This window comes from Citrus clementina, unplaced genomic scaffold, assembly GCF_000493195.1.
Source record: "Citrus clementina cultivar Clemenules unplaced genomic scaffold, Citrus_clementina_v1.0 scaffold_7, whole genome shotgun sequence".
In the NCBI taxonomy this organism is placed as follows: Eukaryota; Viridiplantae; Streptophyta; class Magnoliopsida; order Sapindales; family Rutaceae; genus Citrus; species Citrus x clementina.
In genome coordinates, this window is record NW_006262075.1 from 5273774 (window position 1) to 5293833 (window position 20060).

General features: G+C 35.9%; 3 protein-coding genes and 3 non-coding genes across 8 annotated transcripts; 2 read left to right on the forward strand and 4 right to left on the reverse strand.

The window, feature by feature from the left end:
• Positions 1-4250: 4250 nt before the first annotated feature.
• Positions 4251-7519, reverse strand: LOC18036826 (protein CURVATURE THYLAKOID 1D, chloroplastic). 2 transcript variants are annotated; one of them, XM_006426227.2, is made up of 5 exons: positions 7151-7519; positions 6354-6577; positions 4848-4952; positions 4684-4755; positions 4251-4596 (listed from the first exon to the last, which is right to left on the reverse strand). In XM_006426227.2, the coding sequence occupies exons 1-5, from the start codon at positions 7305-7307 to the stop codon at positions 4525-4527; spliced, it is 630 nt and encodes a 209-aa protein (XP_006426290.1). In that variant the 5' UTR covers positions 7308-7519; the 3' UTR covers positions 4251-4524. The 2 variants fall into 2 exon arrangements, with proteins under 2 accessions (XP_006426290.1, XP_024036802.1); XM_024181034.1 differs by having other exon boundaries at positions 7132-7254.
• Positions 5391-5484, reverse strand: LOC112097077. Its single transcript, XR_002904735.1, has one exon. It is a non-coding gene; the product is annotated as a small nucleolar RNA snoR128 (small nucleolar RNA).
• Positions 5667-5752, reverse strand: LOC112097078. The gene has a single exon (XR_002904736.1). It is a non-coding gene; the product is annotated as a small nucleolar RNA snoR128 (small nucleolar RNA).
• Positions 6004-6079, reverse strand: LOC112097079. Its single transcript, XR_002904737.1, has one exon. It is a non-coding gene; the product is annotated as a small nucleolar RNA snoR128 (small nucleolar RNA).
• A 2305-nt stretch (positions 7520-9824) lies between the features above and the next one.
• Positions 9825-11783, forward strand: LOC112097056 (peroxidase 4-like). The gene is made up of 4 exons (XM_024181372.1): positions 9825-10212; positions 10296-10487; positions 10653-10818; positions 11284-11783. The coding sequence occupies exons 1-4, from the start codon at positions 9997-9999 to the stop codon at positions 11667-11669; spliced, it is 960 nt and encodes a 319-aa protein (XP_024037140.1). The 5' UTR covers positions 9825-9996; the 3' UTR covers positions 11670-11783.
• Positions 11784-15728: 3945 nt separating this feature from the next.
• On the forward strand, positions 15729-19596 carry LOC18037260 (14-3-3-like protein GF14 kappa). 2 transcript variants are annotated; one of them, XM_006426228.2, is made up of 4 exons: positions 15729-16525; positions 16631-16753; positions 18433-18549; positions 18988-19596. In XM_006426228.2, the coding sequence occupies exons 1-4, from the start codon at positions 16043-16045 to the stop codon at positions 19000-19002; spliced, it is 738 nt and encodes a 245-aa protein (XP_006426291.1). In that variant the 5' UTR covers positions 15729-16042; the 3' UTR covers positions 19003-19596. The 2 variants fall into 2 exon arrangements, with proteins under 2 accessions (XP_006426291.1, XP_006426292.1); XM_006426229.2 differs by having other exon boundaries at positions 15730-16525; positions 18982-19596.
• The last annotated feature ends 464 nt before the right edge of the window (positions 19597-20060 follow it).

Below are 20060 nucleotides of genomic sequence, written 5' to 3' on the forward strand. Positions count from 1 at the left end.
CAAAGCAGAAGTTGATTTGCTTAATTAATATCTACAACTTAGCTGGTGAGCACTGGGGATTGATCGAACGGGCAGTGGTCAAAAAGTTCTTCAAGCTCGTAGTCGGACTAGGCTTGGCTTTACACACCGACCATTACAGTTTGCATGTATAAAGAATTAAAGATCCAGTGACAGTGGTGGACTTTATGATTTATAAATATTGTGTTCTTGTTTTTTTTCTTCTTTTTCCACCTGCATCGAGATCTTGAATTCTTGATCGTGTGTCTTTTTGATAATTATATTCGTCGTGCTAACATTATTTACAAAAAAAGGAAGTATGATGCCCGCTGCCCATGGGACTTTAACGAAAAGGAAACTGGTTACTGAAAAAAGGCTCGTCCGTCTGGATATCAATTTCAATGCAAAATTAGATTTCTCAGAAGCCATTTGAGAAGGACGAGACGATTGTTTGACTAATTATGCATGCATGAAACAGCCCTCTCAAAATTAATTCGCAATAGTCAATTTCAGGCCATGTGACTCCTTGGACAAGTATGAGGAGGGGGGGCCTATATTAATTAGCTGGCACTGCATTGTGTATATGTTGCGCATTATTGAGGGGATCGGTGATTATGGAATATTGTCCTTATCAATGTTAAAAGAAAAAAGAAGTTTGTCTACATCTCATTTTTCCCATTTTAATTATTTTGCATGTGGCTTGCAGCTAGTATCAAAGATCGTCAGCTGAAGAAGATTGACAACAATAGACAATTGTACCACACAACCTTTATTATTTTGATTTATGTTTTCAATTTTCAATTTTATTCTCACAATCTTTGAAATATTGTTGAATCCACCACTTAAAAATATAAGAGGAATGAGATGAGATATCAATCAACTCAATTAATGAATTGTGAATTAATCATTTTAGTGTACTTTTTTTTTTCTTTTGAGAACAAAATGTGACCGAACATTAAAGATCGAACCATTATTCTGTCCGGAAGTAACTAGAAAAATTTCCAATCTATTTCAACTATAAAGTTTACTTGAGCATAAATTTATAATCGACGCACAAGGGATAACGGTGGGATTGACGAGGTAAAAATGGAATTTTTGGTCCGGTTAGGCCGACGGTAGTAGGTGGACAAACAAAATGGGGCGGACAACTTAAATTGGGCCAGCACATGCATTATCCATCACAAAGCTGGCCCAAGCCTAATACTAACTTTGTTTCAAGAAATTAATTTACATTTTAGCATAGAAATGAAGTTATGTTTACGTATGGCCTTTAATTTCTGCTGAAAAATCATGAATATCTTTCATTAACCTTTATTTCCATTTCAAAGTTCGAAATTTTTACACACACACACACACACACACCGGTTTCAAGTTGTGGACTTTTGCATTAAATTTTAGTTGTGATTTATACTTACCCTCATAGTTGTACTGTACACAATACAATATATATAAAAAAAAAAGAAATTTAAATTTTGACAAAGTGTGTTTTGTTATATAAATGTTACTAGATAATAAAAGAAAATACATATGCTTGATTTTTTTTTTAAAATTTTCGGAAATACATATACTTTGCATTCGAGTTTTGTGCAAACTATATATAAGATCAAAATTTGGTCATCATCAATCACATAACGTTAGAACATTACTCTTATATATATATATATATATATATATATATATATATATATATATATATTAAGTATGGTGTGAAAATGAATCCAATTTTCTCTCCACTCAGAAGAGTTGGAAACTTCAAGTCTTGTCTGGAGTATTAATCTAAAAGAAGAATAATAAAAAAGTATCAACCACCTACCACTTTCATATTAATTTCTCTTAAAAAAGAGTAGTGCTATATATTTTAAATTTTTTATTTTAAAAAATTATCTAAAATAGTATAATATTCATTAATTAGTAGTTAAAAATTTGAGAAAAACTGTGGTGCAATTGTGGTACTTTAGATCTTAATAGACCCCACACATCTAAGTGGATTCAACGACTGGATGCAATTGTGGCACAGTACCACAATTACACCGTAGCTGGACCCTACAAATTTAGGGTGACGTGCTTAATCCGTCGCTTATGATATTTCATAGTTTGAGTCCTACTAAAAATAACAAAAGCCAAATTTACACTACTAGGTAATTCAAATACGAGATTATCGTCAATTCGTCAACTATATAACGCTCACGTGCACAACCCTAGTGAGCCATTATCATATCATAAGCGACCCACCGGGCCGCCTCCTCAATATCATCATCATCTAGTTGCTCCGTTTCCATGACAATTGAATCGTTCAATGTGCTGCACTTTCAATTCAATTTCTTGTGAAGCAAAACAGCATGTTCTTAGCAAGTGCACCGAAAAAATATTGAATGGCAGCATAGGAGGAGTGGGTCGCATATGAATCATGTAATCAAAGAAGTCAATTGATTTGTTGGGAGTGATGTTACCTGATTTACAGCTTTCTTCGAGTAATTTGTCAAGTGAGGTTCGGTCTTTGACAGCGCCGTATTCAATTTCGTGGTTTCGTTTTTGGACGTGATATGGGTAAGTAATTTCGATTGCCTTCATACAACACAAACAAAAAAGAAAGAGTTTTATCTTCTTTTTAGATCTGAGCAAAAAGATTATAACGTTAGATTTTAACCTTTTTTAGTAATGTCTTTGCAGTCAGAAAAAAAAGGGTTGGATTTTCTATTCCGTAAAAGGAAAAGATCATGCATTGGCCGTCGCTGTACTTTAAATTTGTCAAAAGCTGCAATCGAAGCTCCTTAAAGATCATGTATCACAACACGGGCTTGCAATCTCATTTCTTCAACTACTGGGTCTGGCCATTTCACTTTCAAAAGCTTTATCACAATCTGAATATGAACTGTGAAAGGCCGAACCTCACCTGACAAATTCCTTGCAGGAAACTGTAAGCAGGTTACATACCCCCAACGAATCATCCTGCTTCTTTGATTACATTATTCTTATACAACCCACCCCTCCCATATTGTCATTCAATAGGTTGTTTGTTGTATTTGCTAAGGATTAACTTGGCATTCTCATAATGTTGTTTTGCTGTGCAAGAAGAGATTGAATAATAATAATAATAATACCATATATTGCGTTTGTTTACTTTCTTTGTTGTAACTATTATGTTTTAATTCCAAATAGAGGTGCTCAGCTGTGTTAGGTGTTAATGCTAATGGTTACTGATTGCAGCACAACTGTTTCTATTTCATTTCAGAAGCGGTAATCCAATTCTTGCTCAATGTCCCGTGTCCCTTCCTTCTTTTACCGGGTGATGATGAATCTAATGGAAAATATTGACTGCAAAATAGCTGTTCCAATATCATATAATTTGGATATTGGATTCAAAGGGGGCATTTTGTCCCAATTATTGGATTTGATGGATGTTTTATTTTAACAAACGCAAGCAAGTTTAAGGATCTGCTCTCAATGTTCATATTTGTACAAAGAGTTTGTGGTTTGGCATAATCCTTCGTTGTAACCCTAGAACCAAAGGCGACCGTCACCTAGAGCAGCACAACACTTCAGATCAAAATCATCCAAAAATTTCACAAATCATTACCAACCTTAACTAATGTTGTAGAAAAGCAATTATTCAAAACCGTTAGAACCTTCGATGGCTTGCGTCAAGCAAAACATCATGTTCTTAGCAAGTTCACCGAAAATATAACGAATGATGACATAGGAGAGGGGTTGCATGTGAATCATCTGAAGTGCTTTGTTGTGAGTAATGTTACCCGATTTACAGTTCTCTTTGAGAATATCTTCTCAATGGGGATTGATCTTCCACAGCTGAGCATTAAAATTTCGTTGTATGCTTTTTAGACGTGCAGAGTAAGAAAATTGTAAACCGGTAACATCTCTCTCAATGAGCCACTCAAGCTTTCTTACATTATTCATGCACAGCCCACTCCTCCCGATCCCATGTTGTCATTCAATAGGCTTTTGGTTTACTTTGCTGATAATTAACATCTTGGTAATGCTATTTTGCTGTTTATGTCTTTACCATAAAGAGTGCTGTAAATGTTATGGTATCCTTGCTGGGATATGCTTTGTAAGCAATTGAACTCACTCTTGGAATTAGAGCCTGCAATTTGTATGAAACGTCACCAGCCTCGTTATGATATTTGCTTATCTATATATGTCCTATTTTCCAGGGAGATGGAGTCGGTCGTTAGCAAGCTTTACAATCTTGATTCATACATTCAACCGCAACAATCCAACTCAAGGAAACGCACTTAAAAATTCCCCATGCTGTACTTGCACGATCAAAACCATGTGTGCATCTGACCAATCAGAGGGCAAAAAATTCCAAACAGCTTTACTCAGTGATGACATTCTTACAAGTTACAACCAAAGGGGAAAACTGTAAAAACAACAGGTAGAGGCGTAGAGCCTTGTACACTGATAGACACCATTCTATAAGAACTGCCAAAATGTCTAGCTATAACTTTCTGATCTACATTCATCTTTTGCAAATAAGGCTGTGCAAAACCAATTGTTTCTTTCATATCAATCATCATTTGAGCCAAGGACCTGTTGCTTGAGTTCTTCAATTTTAGTGGCCAGCTCATCTCTATTTTTCTGTAATGCAAGCAGCAAACCAATAAGCACACTGTGATCATCATGTCTATGGAAGATAAAAGCCCAAATTTCTCTCAAAATAGCTACCTTGAATAACAGATAACGCCAGCTGAACCACAATGTGTATCCAAGACCCACTACTTCCATCAACTTAGGAAACTGATTCATAAAGTTAATCATCAGAAAATTCCAAAAGAAAGGAAAATGAGAATTATTCATGGTCAACAAGTAGAAGATGTGAATATACACACCAATGGAATAGAATCTATTGCACCAACCACCACTGTTGTTAACCACAGAGCAAGCAAAGCACCGGTTCCATATAGAACAAGTGAATATTTATCTTCAGAGTCAAACTGCAAATATTCAAGAAGTCCTCAATACAGTAAAAAATATATCAAGCCAAAAGTATGTTAAAACAAAATAAATGCAATTCAACAAACTGGTAGATACACAACGGAAAGAATAATGCAGCCTATCAAAACCATAAACCAAAGTGCTCCATCCAGCCCTTCTGTATTTGCAAATTAACTTACTACATTCATCAAAACAAAGTTGTCAAGTTGTAAATCCAAGTTGAGATACTCAAGGCGTCACGTGGTTACTTTCTTAATCTTTACGACATCAGCACCTCTTAAAACAGAGGAAAAATATCATCTAACCTAGTGAAGTTAAAGCCACCGGCATGAGAGAAACATGCTATCAACAAAGTCTTCAACACAGTTATCAAAAAAACATTTATTTTTATGAAAGTAACCTTTTTGAAGGCATAAGGGGAAAATTAACAGAATACGTTGCTCAGGTAACCGCTCAGATCGACAATTTTTGTCGACATTTCATTAAGAATTCAACAAGACTTTCTATAACTTCTAGTAATCATCATAGCAACTGATTTGCATTTCAAGAAGGGATCCAGCATAGACATTTCAGAAATAAAACTCAACAGGATAAAACTAACAGAGACCATTAGAGGCCATTAGAAACAAAAAAGAAGCGGAAAAATGGAACTACAAAAGAAAGGAAGGTAATACTTTTATTGAAGGAACAAATTAAACAACTGGTAAAACATGTTGCTCAGGTAACCGCTCAGATCGACATGATTGTCGACGTTTCATCAAGAACACTTTCAAAAAGAATAAAGTTATCATCATAGCAACCATTTTGCATTTAAATGAGAGATAAAAAAATCTAAACCCCAAAAATGAAGCCACCAAAGGGAAAAAAAAAATAGAAACAAAAAATGTCTCAGCTTCACCATTGATGACCATTTTTTCCCCCGAAAAAAAAAGGAGGATAACAAAGGGAGAGAGAGAGGTATAAGCGTAGTCATCAGGAAATCAGAATAAAAGCAACATACAACGAACATAAAGGGGGCACCATTGCATACCAATGCTTCAAAATCTACCATTGCTCGGGTAACCACTCAGGATGGACATAATGGTCCAAAAATACTTTCAACCAGTTGACTGCATCATCACAGCAAAAGCTTTTGCTTCTTTATGCAGTAACTAAAAAAATTACATCGATAGATCGAATAAAACCAGGTGAGAGCTAACTATGCCTTAAAGGGCACCCAATAATGCAGTTTTAAAGTATTTATCTGAGGGCTAGAAGGAAATTGCTTAGAGAACAAAAAATCTTTCATCACTTTGTAGCGAAAATAGATGTTATGTGTAATATCCTTACTCACAAGCATATATATATACATAATAAGGCTTCTAAATACCATAACACGAACTCTTGAGATTTAAACAAACCTTTATTTTAAGGTTGTCCAAAAGTTCATTAGTCAGCCCATCCACAGGTGATTCCTCTTTAGGTACTGCAGTAGCCACACTTTCATTGTACACATTCTTTTCAACTGCCGGAACATCTTCAGCTGCCGTCGCACCATCTCGTTTATCCACAACATACTGATCTGTTCCACTTGAAGTTTCTTCAGAGGTTGCTTTTGGCAATGGGTTGGTATAATAGAGAATTCCTGAAATAAGTAATATCACTCCAAGTATTAAAAACGTGTTTCTTCTCAATGCATTTCTTAGATTCCACCAGAAACCAACCATGTAGAAATCTTAATGATCAGCCTTGGGCAGTATGCTCAAAACGACACAAGATTCACAGAATATTGAATGTATAATAAATGCTCATAATCTTGTCACGTTTCTCTAGACTCCTTGCCACTTTTAAAATGTGTTCTTTTACAGAAATTTGTTCATTTCTTTTTATCTTTTTAAATCATTTTCATTTAAAAACGAAATGAAATAGTGATATAAAGAAATCAACGAAACACAGCCTAAACGAATAAGGCCCCGGACTCATTCAAATGTACACTTCAAGTCCAAATGAAAAAAAAAAAAAAATTCGAATCACAAGCAATAGACTATTAGCCAAACACAAATATATCAGAACTATATATAACATTTAATTGAGCAAAAAATCTGAACCATCCACGTAGCTGGGGGGTTTAGAAACCAACATTTGTTAAGTCATCAGCAGTAAATAAAAAAAGAAGAGACGGAAAATGATAAAGTAGACCTAGGGTTTTGTATCGTACGGGAGCGTAGGCCATAACCGGAGCAGGAGACTGTGGTTTGCTTGAGAGAGAGAGCGGATTTGGTGCGGACGAGAGCAGGGGCTGTAGTGGTGGTGAGGAATGGGTGGTGGTGATTGGAGATGGCTGACTGTGTTTGTGTGGCTGTACAGAGCTCCATTTTCAGTAGCCTCCTCAGCGTTTAAGACGTGAGCGTGAAGTGAGGCACAGATTAGCTTCCACGGCTTACCCTTGTGGAAAAGGAAATGCTTTTGACCCTCTTATAAGACTGTGCTTCAATTTTTTAGGGTTCCCTCGTTTCTCGTACAAGCAAATGCATTATCAAAAAAATTTCCCTTTTTTTTTAATAAAAAAAAATACCGTTTTAATTTGAGGATAATATTATTGTAGATACTAGATCCAGATCGCATGGTCTTGTGTCCAAAAGGGGAAAAAAGAAATCTCAAATAATTATAATTTGAACCCATAGGATATTTGAAATTACCAGATCCACTACAATTTTCCTATCCAGTCAGTTAATCATTAGATAAATAATTCAAACGAAATTGTTGAAACGACAATTGGTTTAATGTTTACTGAATTTTCATTTGAAATCAACCAAACCCTAAACGATAATAGTAATAATAGTGATAACAAGAATAATGCTTTTCATACCCCTTCAATATTGTTATAAAACTTTATATTTAACCATTAAAGAACAAATATATGAATTTAAATAAACTAAAATGTCCTTACAAATTATAAACCCTAGATATCTCTAAATCTAATATATGATATAATTAAATTTTTTTAGGAAATTAAAAAAAAAAGACAACGAAGAAATAAACTATTTAATAATAAGAACTTTATTATAACTAATGTACATTTAGAATTTAATTAATCTATTCTAGTTTATTTAAAATTGTATTGTAATTTTCAGCAAAGAAAAAGTTATAAATGTGAAAACAGAAGTTTCATACAAATTATAGAAGTCCCCCACTCAAATAAAGGCTGGGCCGAAAATTTCTGATTCGGCCTAACTTATTAGAAAGAAAACTGGGCCAGTCCATTTACTTATAAAGGCTGGGCCGACAATTTCGCCTCCACCCTTCTCTCTCTCTCTCTCCCCCTCTTCACGGTTTAAAAAATTCAGCGCCGCTATATGCCTCGAACTTAACCCCGAATTTGCGCCCCAAAATTTACCAAAACGCTATATTTTAAAACGGTTGTTTTTCCTTTTTAATTGCAATTGTGCAGCACGTGTGTGTAAGCATTGTTGATTAAACCAAACGATGTCGCTTCTTCAATTCATCGCAGTTTGTGCAACACGTGTTTGTCATTCTATTTGCTTTCGTTTCAACCCAACACTCAACACTCTGTGCAGCTAGCTTTAATTCATTGCAAACTGCAAAACCGAACGACGTCACTTCTTCAATTCATTGCAGCCGTGCGACACGTGTTTGTTCGTCTATTTGCTTTCGTTTCAACCCAACACTCAACACTTTGTGCAGCTCGAGTTTCCCAAATGGCAAATTGTCAACTAATAACACATCTTCTTCAGCCGAATTGGCAAATTCGAGTTTTCCAAATGGCAAATTCACAAATTGTTAATTAAATTATAATTTGTTAAATTATGCAAGATATCTACCATGAATCAAACATCATCTTCAGCCGTGTCAACCAGTAACACAAACACATTACCAAATCACCAGGAATTTCAAATCAACCAAAATCTCAATCAACTCTAAAAGAATTATTCCATTACCTCAGATGCAGAAATATCGGTGATGGCAATGGAGACCTAGCCAAGGAGAGCCGGCTGTTGGGAGGGGGTGCTGCCAGCTGTTGGGAGGGTGTGCTGCTGGCTGTTGCGTGTTAGCTTTGTGAGTGCCGGCTGTCGCGTGACTGTTGTGATGGCAACAGAGACATCGATCGAGTGACGGTGGTGGTCCGCCGTCTAGGGCTCGTCTGTCGTCCGTGTCAACTGTCTCGTCAGTGATTGTAGATTTTTGCGGGTGTGAGAGACAGAGAGATTTTGCTCGTATTTCTCGTCAAAAGGAAAGGTTAAACGGTGCGTTTTTTATTTAATTAAAACAGTGCGTTTCAATTCAGGGTGCAATTCGGAGTTAAAATCAGGACAAATAACTTTTTCCTAAAAAATTCAATTTTTTCATGGTACGCTAATCGCTGCTAATCATTTCGCCTACGACTCCACAAATTTCCCTGATTGACAAAAAAAAAAAGATAATAATAATAAAAACACCAATGTCAATATCATCGATTAACAACTTCATTATTGCATGCGCCTTCGTCAAATATTCTTGTTGGAAAATTGTTGGGAGCACGTATCGAATAAATATGATGACGGTGTTGAAAGCGAATTAATAGCTAAAAACAAATCGAAATAAATTTGATTATTAATTCCAATTAGGCATTCCAAAACCTCGTCGCTCGTATCCCCAGTTCCAGCTTGAGATGAGCAGTGATTATGCCATGACACCTGTTCGGCATTTGCATGGGGAAAGCAAACTTTATCAACTTTCACATGTTGTTTATCTTTCACCAATAAAAAAGTAAGCTCTGGGCCACATGAATGTGATGTCGTAACCAGCTTGATTAAGCCAACTGTTCTTGCGCAGGGCAAAATTTCATCCAGTTATAGAAGCATTATTCCCTATCCTTCAAATTTACCAAGCCACGATGGTCTCAATATAGATTAGTGTCGGCAAACTAAAACAAAAATCGTACGCCATCTCAGCAGAATTATTGGGGCTGTGTTGCTTGGGCTTAGTATTAAAGTCACTGTTTAGCGAATATATACGTATTTATAAAGGCAAAAATCTCTCTTGACGACTGCAGAAGTGCTAGATATGGCAGCAACAAGTTACTACTTTCTCCTTCTTATACTTACTTTTGTCACTGCAACTCTTGATCAAGCCAACTCCCAACTCTCAACAAACTACTACAAATCCACATGCCCAAAAGCATTGTCTATTGTTCGGGCAGGGATTATAGCTGCTATAAAAAATGAAACACGCGTAGGGGCGTCTTTACTTCGACTTCATTTCCACGACTGCTTTGTCAATGTATGCTTTGTTTGTTTTCGGTCGTTTGTCTGTTTTGTGTTATAATTAGTCTTAAGCTATTTCAACTGATTGATGACAATCAGGGCTGCGATGGATCGGTACTGTTGGATGATACGGCCAATTTCATAGGAGAGAAAACAGCAGTTCCTAACAATAACTCGGCCAGAGGGTTCAACGTGGTGGATCAGATTAAAGCTAATCTGGAGAAAGCATGCCCCCGTGTTGTTTCGTGTGCAGATATTCTTGCCATTGCCGCACGCGATTCAGTTGTTGTTGTAAGCTCCCGCTAGTCTCCATGTTAATTATATTGATGAAGATCTTGAAATCTCCAATCTTGACTATCATCAAGTCTCCTGCATGTACTAATTTATCCACTTGCTTCAATTATTATTATTATTTTTTTTTTTGGGTGGGGCAACGTTTCTTTGGCACAATTGCAGTTCGGAGGTCCTTCATGGAAAGTTAGATTGGGAAGAAGAGATTCTACCACTGCTAGCAGGGCAGCGGCAAATACCTCCATCCCTCCACCCACTTCTAATTTGAGTGCTCTCATATCAAGCTTCTCGGCACAGGGTCTCTCATTAAAGAACATGGTGGCTCTTGCTGGTAATTCAACTGTAGTTATTACTTGGTCTACACTAATATGCTACAAATTAAATTCAGTGAATCCCTTAACTTAGGTTGTGTTTGGAATTGAGGTTGGACAGCTGTAGCTTAAAAGTTACAGCACTAAAGTGTGTGTTTGGAATTGAGGTTGGACAGCTGTAGCTTAAAAGTTACAGCACTAAAGTGTTTGGTAAACACTAGTTACTGTAACTTGGAAACTATGTTGATATGATTTTTCACTTGAAAAATTTATTATATCTTTAATAATTTTATGAAAATTATTATTTAAAATTTACATTTACTATATATTATTAATTTTTATTTTATAGTTATATTTTTTTTTACAGCAACTGTAACTTAAAAATTACAGCATACCAATCTCAAACACACCCTTAATCACATACTGCAACTCTCAGCAGACCAATTAATTGACAGAGCTCATCTTATGTATATGGCCATTGGCAGGTGGACATACGGTAGGCAAGGCAAGGTGCACATCATTTCGAGGACACATTTACAACGATTCCAATATTGACACCAGCTTCGCCAGGTCCTTGCAGCAGAGATGCCCAAGAAGAGGAAATGACAATGTTCTGGCAAACCTTGACCGTCAAACTCCAACGTGCTTTGACAATTTATATTACAAGAATCTGTTGAACAAGAAGGGGCTTCTTCATTCTGACCAAGAGCTCTTTAATGGCAATTCTGCTGATTTTCTGGTCAAAAGATACGCTGCTAGCATCTCTGTTTTTTTCAAGGACTTCGCCAGGGGTATGATCAAGATGGGCAACATCAAACCTCTCACAGGAAGTGCTGGACAGATCAGGATCAATTGCAGAAAAATCAATTGAAAAATTATCTGCATCTTGTAATAAGCTACAATATTTCTAATATGAACATGTGTGGCGTTGTACGTAAACAGAGTATTAATGATTGCAGCAGCCAATCGTTATATCTGATTAAAAGTTAATTTGCCAAAACCAGAACGCTTCAGACGCAAAAAGTATCAGATGTCCAGTTACAGAGGCAAACTGAAATTGCAGCATTCATTTATAGATATGAAAAGGACTTTACGAGATCAAACCCAGTTTCCATTTATCAAAGTTGTCCGCCTTTCGCATTCCAAACAAACCAACCCATATCGCGTGATTTGTGAATAGCCATTCTTCTTGTATGTAGGTCCAGGTAACAACGTGTACATCGTTTTGGTCCCAAACTTAGGCGAAATTATAGCGTTTTCAAGGATGATCCCTGTAGCTTTTACTTTCAGAAAACTACTGGCTCCCGACAGTTATCTAAATTGAAAAGATAAAATTGTATAAGGGTTTTTCTAAGTTATATTTGTTGCAATCTACAATCCAACCAAAACATATAAACATGAGTAACATGAAAGATAGGCCAAGTGCCATTGTGTGATTTTTACATTTTTTTTTTTCAATTGGACTATTGTTTATAATAAATATAACTTAACAGGACTCAATTTATAAATAGAGTTAAAATATAACTTAGTAGAACTCAATTTATAATTACAGTAATGGCTAATCAGAGAAGTTCACGTATCTGCGTACAATAATCAATGGTTTCCATCGTTTTGTCAGCAAGAAATTAACTTAATTATAATCAAGTTAAAAACAATTTTAATGCAAAATATATATGTCTGACGGATTGGATTGACTTCATGCTGGAATTAAAATACTCTTATGTATTTCTGAACATTTTATGGTTCCTGGGTTAGGAACAAGATCCAGGATAAAAATGCAATGGGTTCAATGGTAAGCCTGTGAGCACATGTTTTTGCGCGAAGTTGAGAGTATGAATTCTGAAACAAGCAACAGACACTTCCTAGTCACTACAATAATTTAGAATTTGAAAGACGATATATATATATTTTTTCTTTTTACAATAATTTCAAATTTAGTCACAGAATAATATTAGGATTTGGCCAAACCATCTACGACAGATAATTTAATTTCAAAGCTATTATGCTTTTTTGATATCTTAAGACCTTGTTTTTTGGTCTTAGATAATTATTTTCAATAAATTAACAAAAAAAAAAAAAGCAATTGAAAGTTTTGGCTTGACTAATGTTGTATTTTTATGAACAAATTATTTTGTTACAGTAATTACAGTAGAGCCATAAATAATTTCCAAAAATTTATGTGTACATTGATATGGTTTGATGGGATTGCCTAACTTTTCAACCAATCCCTTTATGCCCTGTTGTGCATTTTTGTCGTTATGTTTTTTAAAACAAAATAAAATGATGCATGAATCATGATCGATAAAACAAAAAATTATTATTAACCAATTAAAGCCGTTGAATTTGGTGGACCCTATCACATGCAAATTTTAAATTGTTTAAAAAAGGATATTGAATCTATATTGAGCGGTCCAAATCGTACCCTCCACTTTAGTTAAAGTGGGCATCCTTTGTTAGATAATTATTGAATAAAAACAAAACCTGAAAATCACAAAGCATGACGACATAGCGGCTCATTAATTAAAATCGTGAAACACAGCAACCACTAACAGCCTCACCAACCACGTGCCACTGCGCCAGCTGCACAGCAGTTACCGTTGAGCGCAGCCCATCTGAATCAAACTTCAGTATTGGGGTATTGTTTTAATCTTTATCTCCACTTCTCTCATTCATTAGCTTCTTTTTTCAAACTAAAATTTACTTAATTTGAGTATTTGCATTTGAACTTTAATGCGCTTGACGTTCAATCTTGATGACTGACCTTTCCACCACCGTTACCACTCTTGGTTAAGACATTAAAAAGTTTTTTTTTTTGAGACAGAATGTTTGGTCACAAAAAAAGTTATTTTGCAGTGACAAACAACCAACAAACGATTTAATTTATTTTATGTCATAAAATATGTAAACGACAAAATTGTTACCTTCACAAAATTTTTGTTTGTCCACGAGGGGGGCCTCAAGTTTCCCCGAAGTTACCAGTGTTCCAAAAGAGTAAAAACCAAATCCAGCGGCCACAAAAAGGCAGAAGCACTTACCTCAACACCATTGTCTTTATCTATGAATAGCAAAGTTGGGTGCCCGTCTCCACTCTCACTCTAGTCTTTTTCATTCAAGTTCTCTGTAAACATTAATTTGAATAGCAGAAAACAAAAGAAGATGGGAGGCCATTCAATCCTGGGTTTCTGATCATCACATGCTCAACACCATTGGTAAAACTCAACTTCTCTGTTAATTAATTGCATTTTATTCTTGTTTTCAGGTTTCTTTGTAATTAACTGGTAAATGATGATAACTAAATTAATTCATATGCGGTGTAAAAAATATTGACTTGAGGTTGATTCATTGGCTTGGAGCATGCACCTTCTGCTCCACTTTGACTGAGGTTGATTCATTAGCTTTTACTGATATGTGACAATGATGATAGATATTGTAGTGATGATGTAATGTGAGCTTTCTAAGTGATAATGACGATAAATATTGAAGTAATAATGTAGTCTAAGCTTTCTCAAATTAACTAACAAGTGATATGAATTATCTGCAGCGAAATCTTGATTTTTCTCTTTATCTTAAGTTTTCTTGATGAATTTAAATGTTATGTAATTGTGCAATTGCAACACTAACTAATTTTTCTTTTTATCTAAATATTGATGATGCTCCTCTACATATTCCTCTTTTAGAGGATGAAGTGGATATGGCTATGCCATCATGCTGTCATTCAATGTCATCCATCGCGTGCAGTCATACAACACGCTAATTGCTAAGTTAAAATCACCATAAATAATCAACAAAGTGTTGGCTCCATGGCTCCACTGGTAATGGAGTCTCCTTAAGTGGCTTGATTGGGTTTGCTCCCCAGTTCGAGTCACAGGGAAATCGCATTTGTTTAGAGAACATGTGCCTCTCGGTTCGAACAGGGACTTTTAGTATGAGTTGTGGTACGGGCTTAAAGGTACATTCCACAGTTGAAACCCTCCCCAAGATACGTCGTGGTAAAAAAAAAAAATCACCATAAATACATCACATGTGTACGCGACAATAGTAAAACATAATTGGATGATTGCACTGTGATCTAGTGCTATGATTGTAACATACGGGTATCACCGACAGTACAAGTCATTTTATTTGTTTATAGCTTTGCTGTTGAACGACCACCAGACATGGAACTCTTACTAATTACATGCTTCTTCAACAAATTAACTTGCACATATTTTCATTTTTTTTCAAATTTTGACGACAAGCAAGCCATCCCAATTCCTAAGGAGCCCTGGTGCGAACCCAATTGTATGCCGAGGGCTACTACTAGGCCATGGGCGAAGCTATTTTACCGTTACCTACATATGACCAAGTTTTTTCGTTTTTAAGTAGCAGAATGATATTATCGAAATAATAGTCAACTCAGACGAAGAATAAAGAAATAATAGTAAAGTGGGCGGCGACAGTAGTGCCATTTGCTCCATTTGGGCCATAATTATTAAATACACCCCTACCATTTCCGAGAATCCCACTTTGTTTATATGCACTCGCAATATGTCTTGAGCCAGAACCATTATGTTTACGAATCAGGATAATGATCGCCCCATTTATTGGAACCTGTTCAATACACCCGCATGATTTGCTAAGAACATCCACTTTATTTCATGAAAAATGGCACATCCACTTCTTTTAATATATTAACGAATAATAAACGCATTTTCTATTTTGCAATTTCTTAGTGAATGATATTTTCCCCGTGTGAGGATCATGAAAAAGAATTCAAACGTTCGCACGTAAAAAACTCTTGATGTAGAAAAATGAATTGAAAAAACTTTTTACTTAAGAAAATTGTTAGTCCAAATCGAAAGAACAAATCTTTGACTTAACGGCCCAGTAGGATAGAATAGGATTCCGGTCAAATAATCCAATATCATCTCTGTCATTCCCACTCTTATCTCCTATCAGCATTATTGGTCCTAGAAAACCATCCACACGCGCTCAAAATCAGCTTAACCTCGCACCTCGGTAAAAACGCCGCCGTATCCCTCCACAAACAAAACAACTGCAACTGCCTGTCTGGCTTTGCTAGTAGGTAGCGAGTAATAAGAGCTACTCACTCTCGCGCGTAAGTCCTCCTGACAGTCATTTGGAGCCAACTAAATTCCTCGTAATATAAGCCACGCTCAAATCAAATCTCAATCACTTGAATATTTTTCTTTGAAGAAGATCCAATTCCCCTCCAGTTAACTTTACAGTTTCTGCAATTCTGCTATGGGAACCCCGACGAGAGAGCAATACGTTTACCTGGCGAAACTCGCCGAGCAAGCCGAGCGCTATGAAGAGATGGTTAAGTTCATGGACAGCCTCGTCACTTCCTCCACTCCGGCGACTGAACTCACCGTCGAGGAGCGCAACCTCCTCTCCGTTGCTTACAAGAACGTCATCGGCTCTCTTCGCGCCGCGTGGCGTATTATCTCCTCTATCGAGCAGAAAGAGGAAGGCCGCAAGAACGAGGAACACGTCTCGCTGGTCAAAGACTATCGGTCAAAGGTAGAGTCTGAGTTATCTGACGTGTGCGGGAGCATATTGAAGTTGCTGGACTCGCACCTTGTGCCTTCGGCTACTGCTGGTGAGTCCAAAGTCTTCTATTTGAAGATGAAGGGAGATTACTACCGTTACTTGGCGGAGTTTAAAGTTGGTGATGAGAGGAAGGCCGCCGCTGAAAACACTATGTTGTCTTATAAGGCGGCTCAGGTAATTTCGAATTTAGATTTACTATATAATCCTTTTTTTTTTCCTCCGTTTAAACAGAATTCATCAAGTTATTAAATAATTTCGAATTAATTCCCTTGTTTGAAGGATATTGCACTGACTGATCTGGCGCCAACACACCCTATAAGGTTGGGGCTGGCACTCAACTTCTCAGTGTTTTACTATGAGATTCTCAATTCATCAGAGAAAGCTTGTACCATGGCCAAACAGGTATGCTTCATTCCTCATGGTTGCCAGAGGCTTATAATAATTATATTATTATTTTAATTAGTAAATCTATAACTACTATAGTGTTTTGTATCAGAGTTGCTTGCCCTGCCGAGTTTATTGATTAAATATCACTAACACCGGAATTCATATCTAAACATAATTCCTTTGTATATATAATTAATGTTGATGGCTGCTAACTTATTGAGTTGTCATGAGTTGTTCTAACGTTCTTCATGTGTATCCATTAAACTTGTCAATTTAATTCTCACTTTATTTCTGTTAGAATTGGGCCTTTATATCTTCATGGCTGCTTCTTGCTTCTACTAGAATAGCATTGGAGAATACAAACATCTTATATCTGGTTGATCATTCTGTTTGTATTTAGCTGGTTATTCATGTTGTGTTTTCAGTTATGCCTCCTTTTAAGACTCTTGATTTTATAGCTGGTACATTCATGTTGTATTTTCAGTTATGCCTCTTTTTAGGACTCTTGATTTTAAATCTATTTGATCATACTGGTCACAATTACCTGTTCTTTCGTAACTGCTTTTCCAGTTGTGCCTCTTGATTCTTCTGTGACAATCATTTAATGTTATCATGTTGCATGTTCAGTATTCATAAAGAATGCAATTATCACAATAAAGAGGCTTTGAACAAAAGAAAAGAGTATTGGAAATTCCTCCATGTTATTGAATTGCAAATATGTCTTGGAAATATTACTTTGAAGAAAGCCAATTTCACAAAGAAGTAACTCTGCTGCCTATATAAGTCAATTTTGTTAATACCGAGTTTTAAGTTAAGAAAGTAGTTAAGCATCATTTTCACTTCTTACGGGAGAAGACATTGACAAGGTTAGTTTCTCCTTTTCTTGGTTTCTAAGCTGGTTGTGTCTGAGATGACTGATGAGATCTAACCTGGTTAAATCTTCCTCAAGTGAGTGTATATTGAATATTACTAGTGCAGCATGCATGTTATGGGCTAGATTGCAGTTAGGGAATTTTCTCCATTTGTTAATTGTGTTATTTTAAACAAATCCTATCATTACGGAGATAAGGATTAAGCATTATTTTTAGGAAATGTATTTGAGTGGTATGCTGATAATTCCCTGAGTGTGTTATGCAAGGTAGAGAAATAATGGTTTATGGAAGGCGCATAATTCCAAAGGCTGACTTGAATTCTGAATGACATTGTCCTGGCTCCTGGGTAGATCCATAGGCAAATGTGAAAAATAAGTCACCTGTACTTGTCAGCCCCAGGGATCATGTTTTCAGAAGATTAAAACATAAGTTCTGATAATGAAGCTATAGTGAAGCTGTAGCCATTTAAATTTCCAAAATGGAGACAGAACAATGTCGATTATGCGTATCAGTAAAAAGAATTGAGACAACTCAGCTCATTAGGAATTGAGAGAATTGCTGATATGCAAAAACAATAATATGTGTGGAGTCTAGTCTTTGATGCCTAGCTAGTTAAAACATTGTTTAATTGTTATCACTGCACCTAGTACTAAAGTGCATTCTAAATACCATGATGGTTAATAATGGCTGATCACGACGAACATCTTTTGCTTGTTCCTTTTCTTGGTCTGTATGTGTGGTACACAAGCATGAAGTTCTTTGTTTTACTAAATCAGTTCATGTATGTGGAACTTTTCAAATAATTACTTTTGAGTTTTTCAGGCCTTTGAGGAGGCCATTGCTGAGCTGGACACTTTGGGTGAAGAATCCTACAAGGATAGCACTCTTATCATGCAATTGCTAAGAGACAACCTCACTCTGTGGACCTCAGATATGCAGGTCAGTGCAATTTTCAGTTCAGGGGTATTTATTTATCTTGTGCTACAGGTGCACATGCAGAGATAAATAAGAGATAAATGAGAAACTTTTGAATTTTCTAAATATTTCAAAAGTAAAAGCAAGAATTTGGAGTCATTTTTTAGAGGAACAAAACAGTGAACAGTGTGTCTGTAGCATGTATCCAGATGACCTCATCTTGTAAATCCTAGATATTGCTTCAAACTCAATGAGAAACTAAATAATGTTAATCTATGCATACAAATGCACTCAACTATTAATTTTGTCTAGCACGGTCTTTGTCTGCAATAAATAGTGATTACGAGTCTGTATATTAGGTAACAGGGTAATTGTACCTTCGATGTCGGTCATTATTGTCTTTTTTTACTAAATTTTAGCCAATATTTTAGTGATGTGATACTGGGCTTTGTGCAGGAGCAGATAGATGAGGCATAAGGGTATGGATCGTTTGCTCCTCTGGGGAGGTGGGCTTTTGAATGTCATGAATTGTAAAGCAAGTGTGATTTTAGTTGACTATGTATCGGTTGTAAACTTGTGTTGTCTTCCTTTTGGATTTCGTTACAATATCTGACAAACTTTATGCAAGTGGGACGAGTAGGTCAGTATATGATGTGCTAAGTATGTAGCTTCTATATGGCTTTGAAATTCTTCAGCCTGCAGCAATTTTATTAGCCAGTGGATATAGAACTACATACCAATTCTGGCAACCTATTACAAATCCTCAAAGATTAAATGGACTCTTAATCCCTTTAATCAAGTATAATACACAAACTTAGAAGTTATTGGGTATGAGCTTAATGGTTACTCTAGTTTATTTCGTGATTAATTGATGTGCTTGTACACAGGTTGTCTAGGTCGCATCATGTGTGTTCCCTTGATTTGTTATGTTGCTTGTGTGGGACAATGCCTAGAGAGAGAGAGATGAATAGGTGATGAATTTCATTTTTAAATCTTTGAAGACAAACAAAGATATACATATTTGTATCTATTGTAACTGATGAGTGATAATATAGCCATATTTTACGGACACGCTATTTGCTTCATTGATGTTTATATATAGAGGTATCAATGTGCATGAAGAGACACATTTGATAAAGTTATCTATTTTTAACCTCCCCACCCCAAACCCGAAACCGTCTATATCAAACTTCATTTTGAATTTTTGATAGTTAAGTAAAATTCAGATTAAAACATGGTTTAAATCTCGGTTTCAAGTGAAGATTTGATCAACCACTGGGCCTTAGTCCGTGGCTAGAGCTTGTGAGGGAAGTGGTTCGAATCCTTACAGAAGCATTGTGGGGGTTTATTTAAATTTATTTTTTCATCTCTTAAGCGAAGGTTGAAATCCCTCGATTATTAAAAATGATTAAAATTTAAGTTGTTATATATAAGAGTTGATGTGAATTAATTTAAATTATTATATAATTGTAAATATCAATTATAATGTAAATTAGTTTAAGTTATAATGTGATTGTAAATATTAGTTATGATGT

What these genes read in the sequence shown, in the direction of transcription:
- LOC18036826 (XM_006426227.2), bottom strand. Translation starts at nt 7,307, where the DNA reads ATGGAGCTCTGTACAGCCACACAAACACAGTCAGCCATCTCCAATCAC. An exon ending in CGGTTATGGCCTACGCTCCC is followed by an intron (nt 6,578 to 7,150) that starts GTACGATACAAA and finishes TACTTATTTCAG; the next exon opens with GAATTCTCTATTATACCAAC. An exon ending in TGGACAACCTTAAAATAAAG is followed by an intron (nt 4,953 to 6,353) that starts GTTTGTTTAAAT and finishes GAATATTTGCAG; the next exon opens with TTTGACTCTGAAGATAAATA.
- LOC112097056 (XM_024181372.1), top strand. Translation starts at nt 9,997, where the DNA reads ATGGCAGCAACAAGTTACTACTTTCTCCTTCTTATACTTACTTTTGTC. An exon ending in CACGCGATTCAGTTGTTGTT is followed by an intron (nt 10,488 to 10,652) that starts GTAAGCTCCCGC and finishes GCACAATTGCAG; the next exon opens with TTCGGAGGTCCTTCATGGAA. An exon ending in GAACATGGTGGCTCTTGCTG is followed by an intron (nt 10,819 to 11,283) that starts GTAATTCAACTG and finishes GGCCATTGGCAG; the next exon opens with GTGGACATACGGTAGGCAAG.
- LOC18037260 (XM_006426229.2), top strand. Translation starts at nt 16,043, where the DNA reads ATGGGAACCCCGACGAGAGAGCAATACGTTTACCTGGCGAAACTCGCC. An exon ending in CTTGTACCATGGCCAAACAG is followed by an intron (nt 16,754 to 18,432) that starts GTATGCTTCATT and finishes TGAGTTTTTCAG; the next exon opens with GCCTTTGAGGAGGCCATTGC. An exon ending in TGTGGACCTCAGATATGCAG is followed by an intron (nt 18,550 to 18,981) that starts GTCAGTGCAATT and finishes GGCTTTGTGCAG; the next exon opens with GAGCAGATAGATGAGGCATA.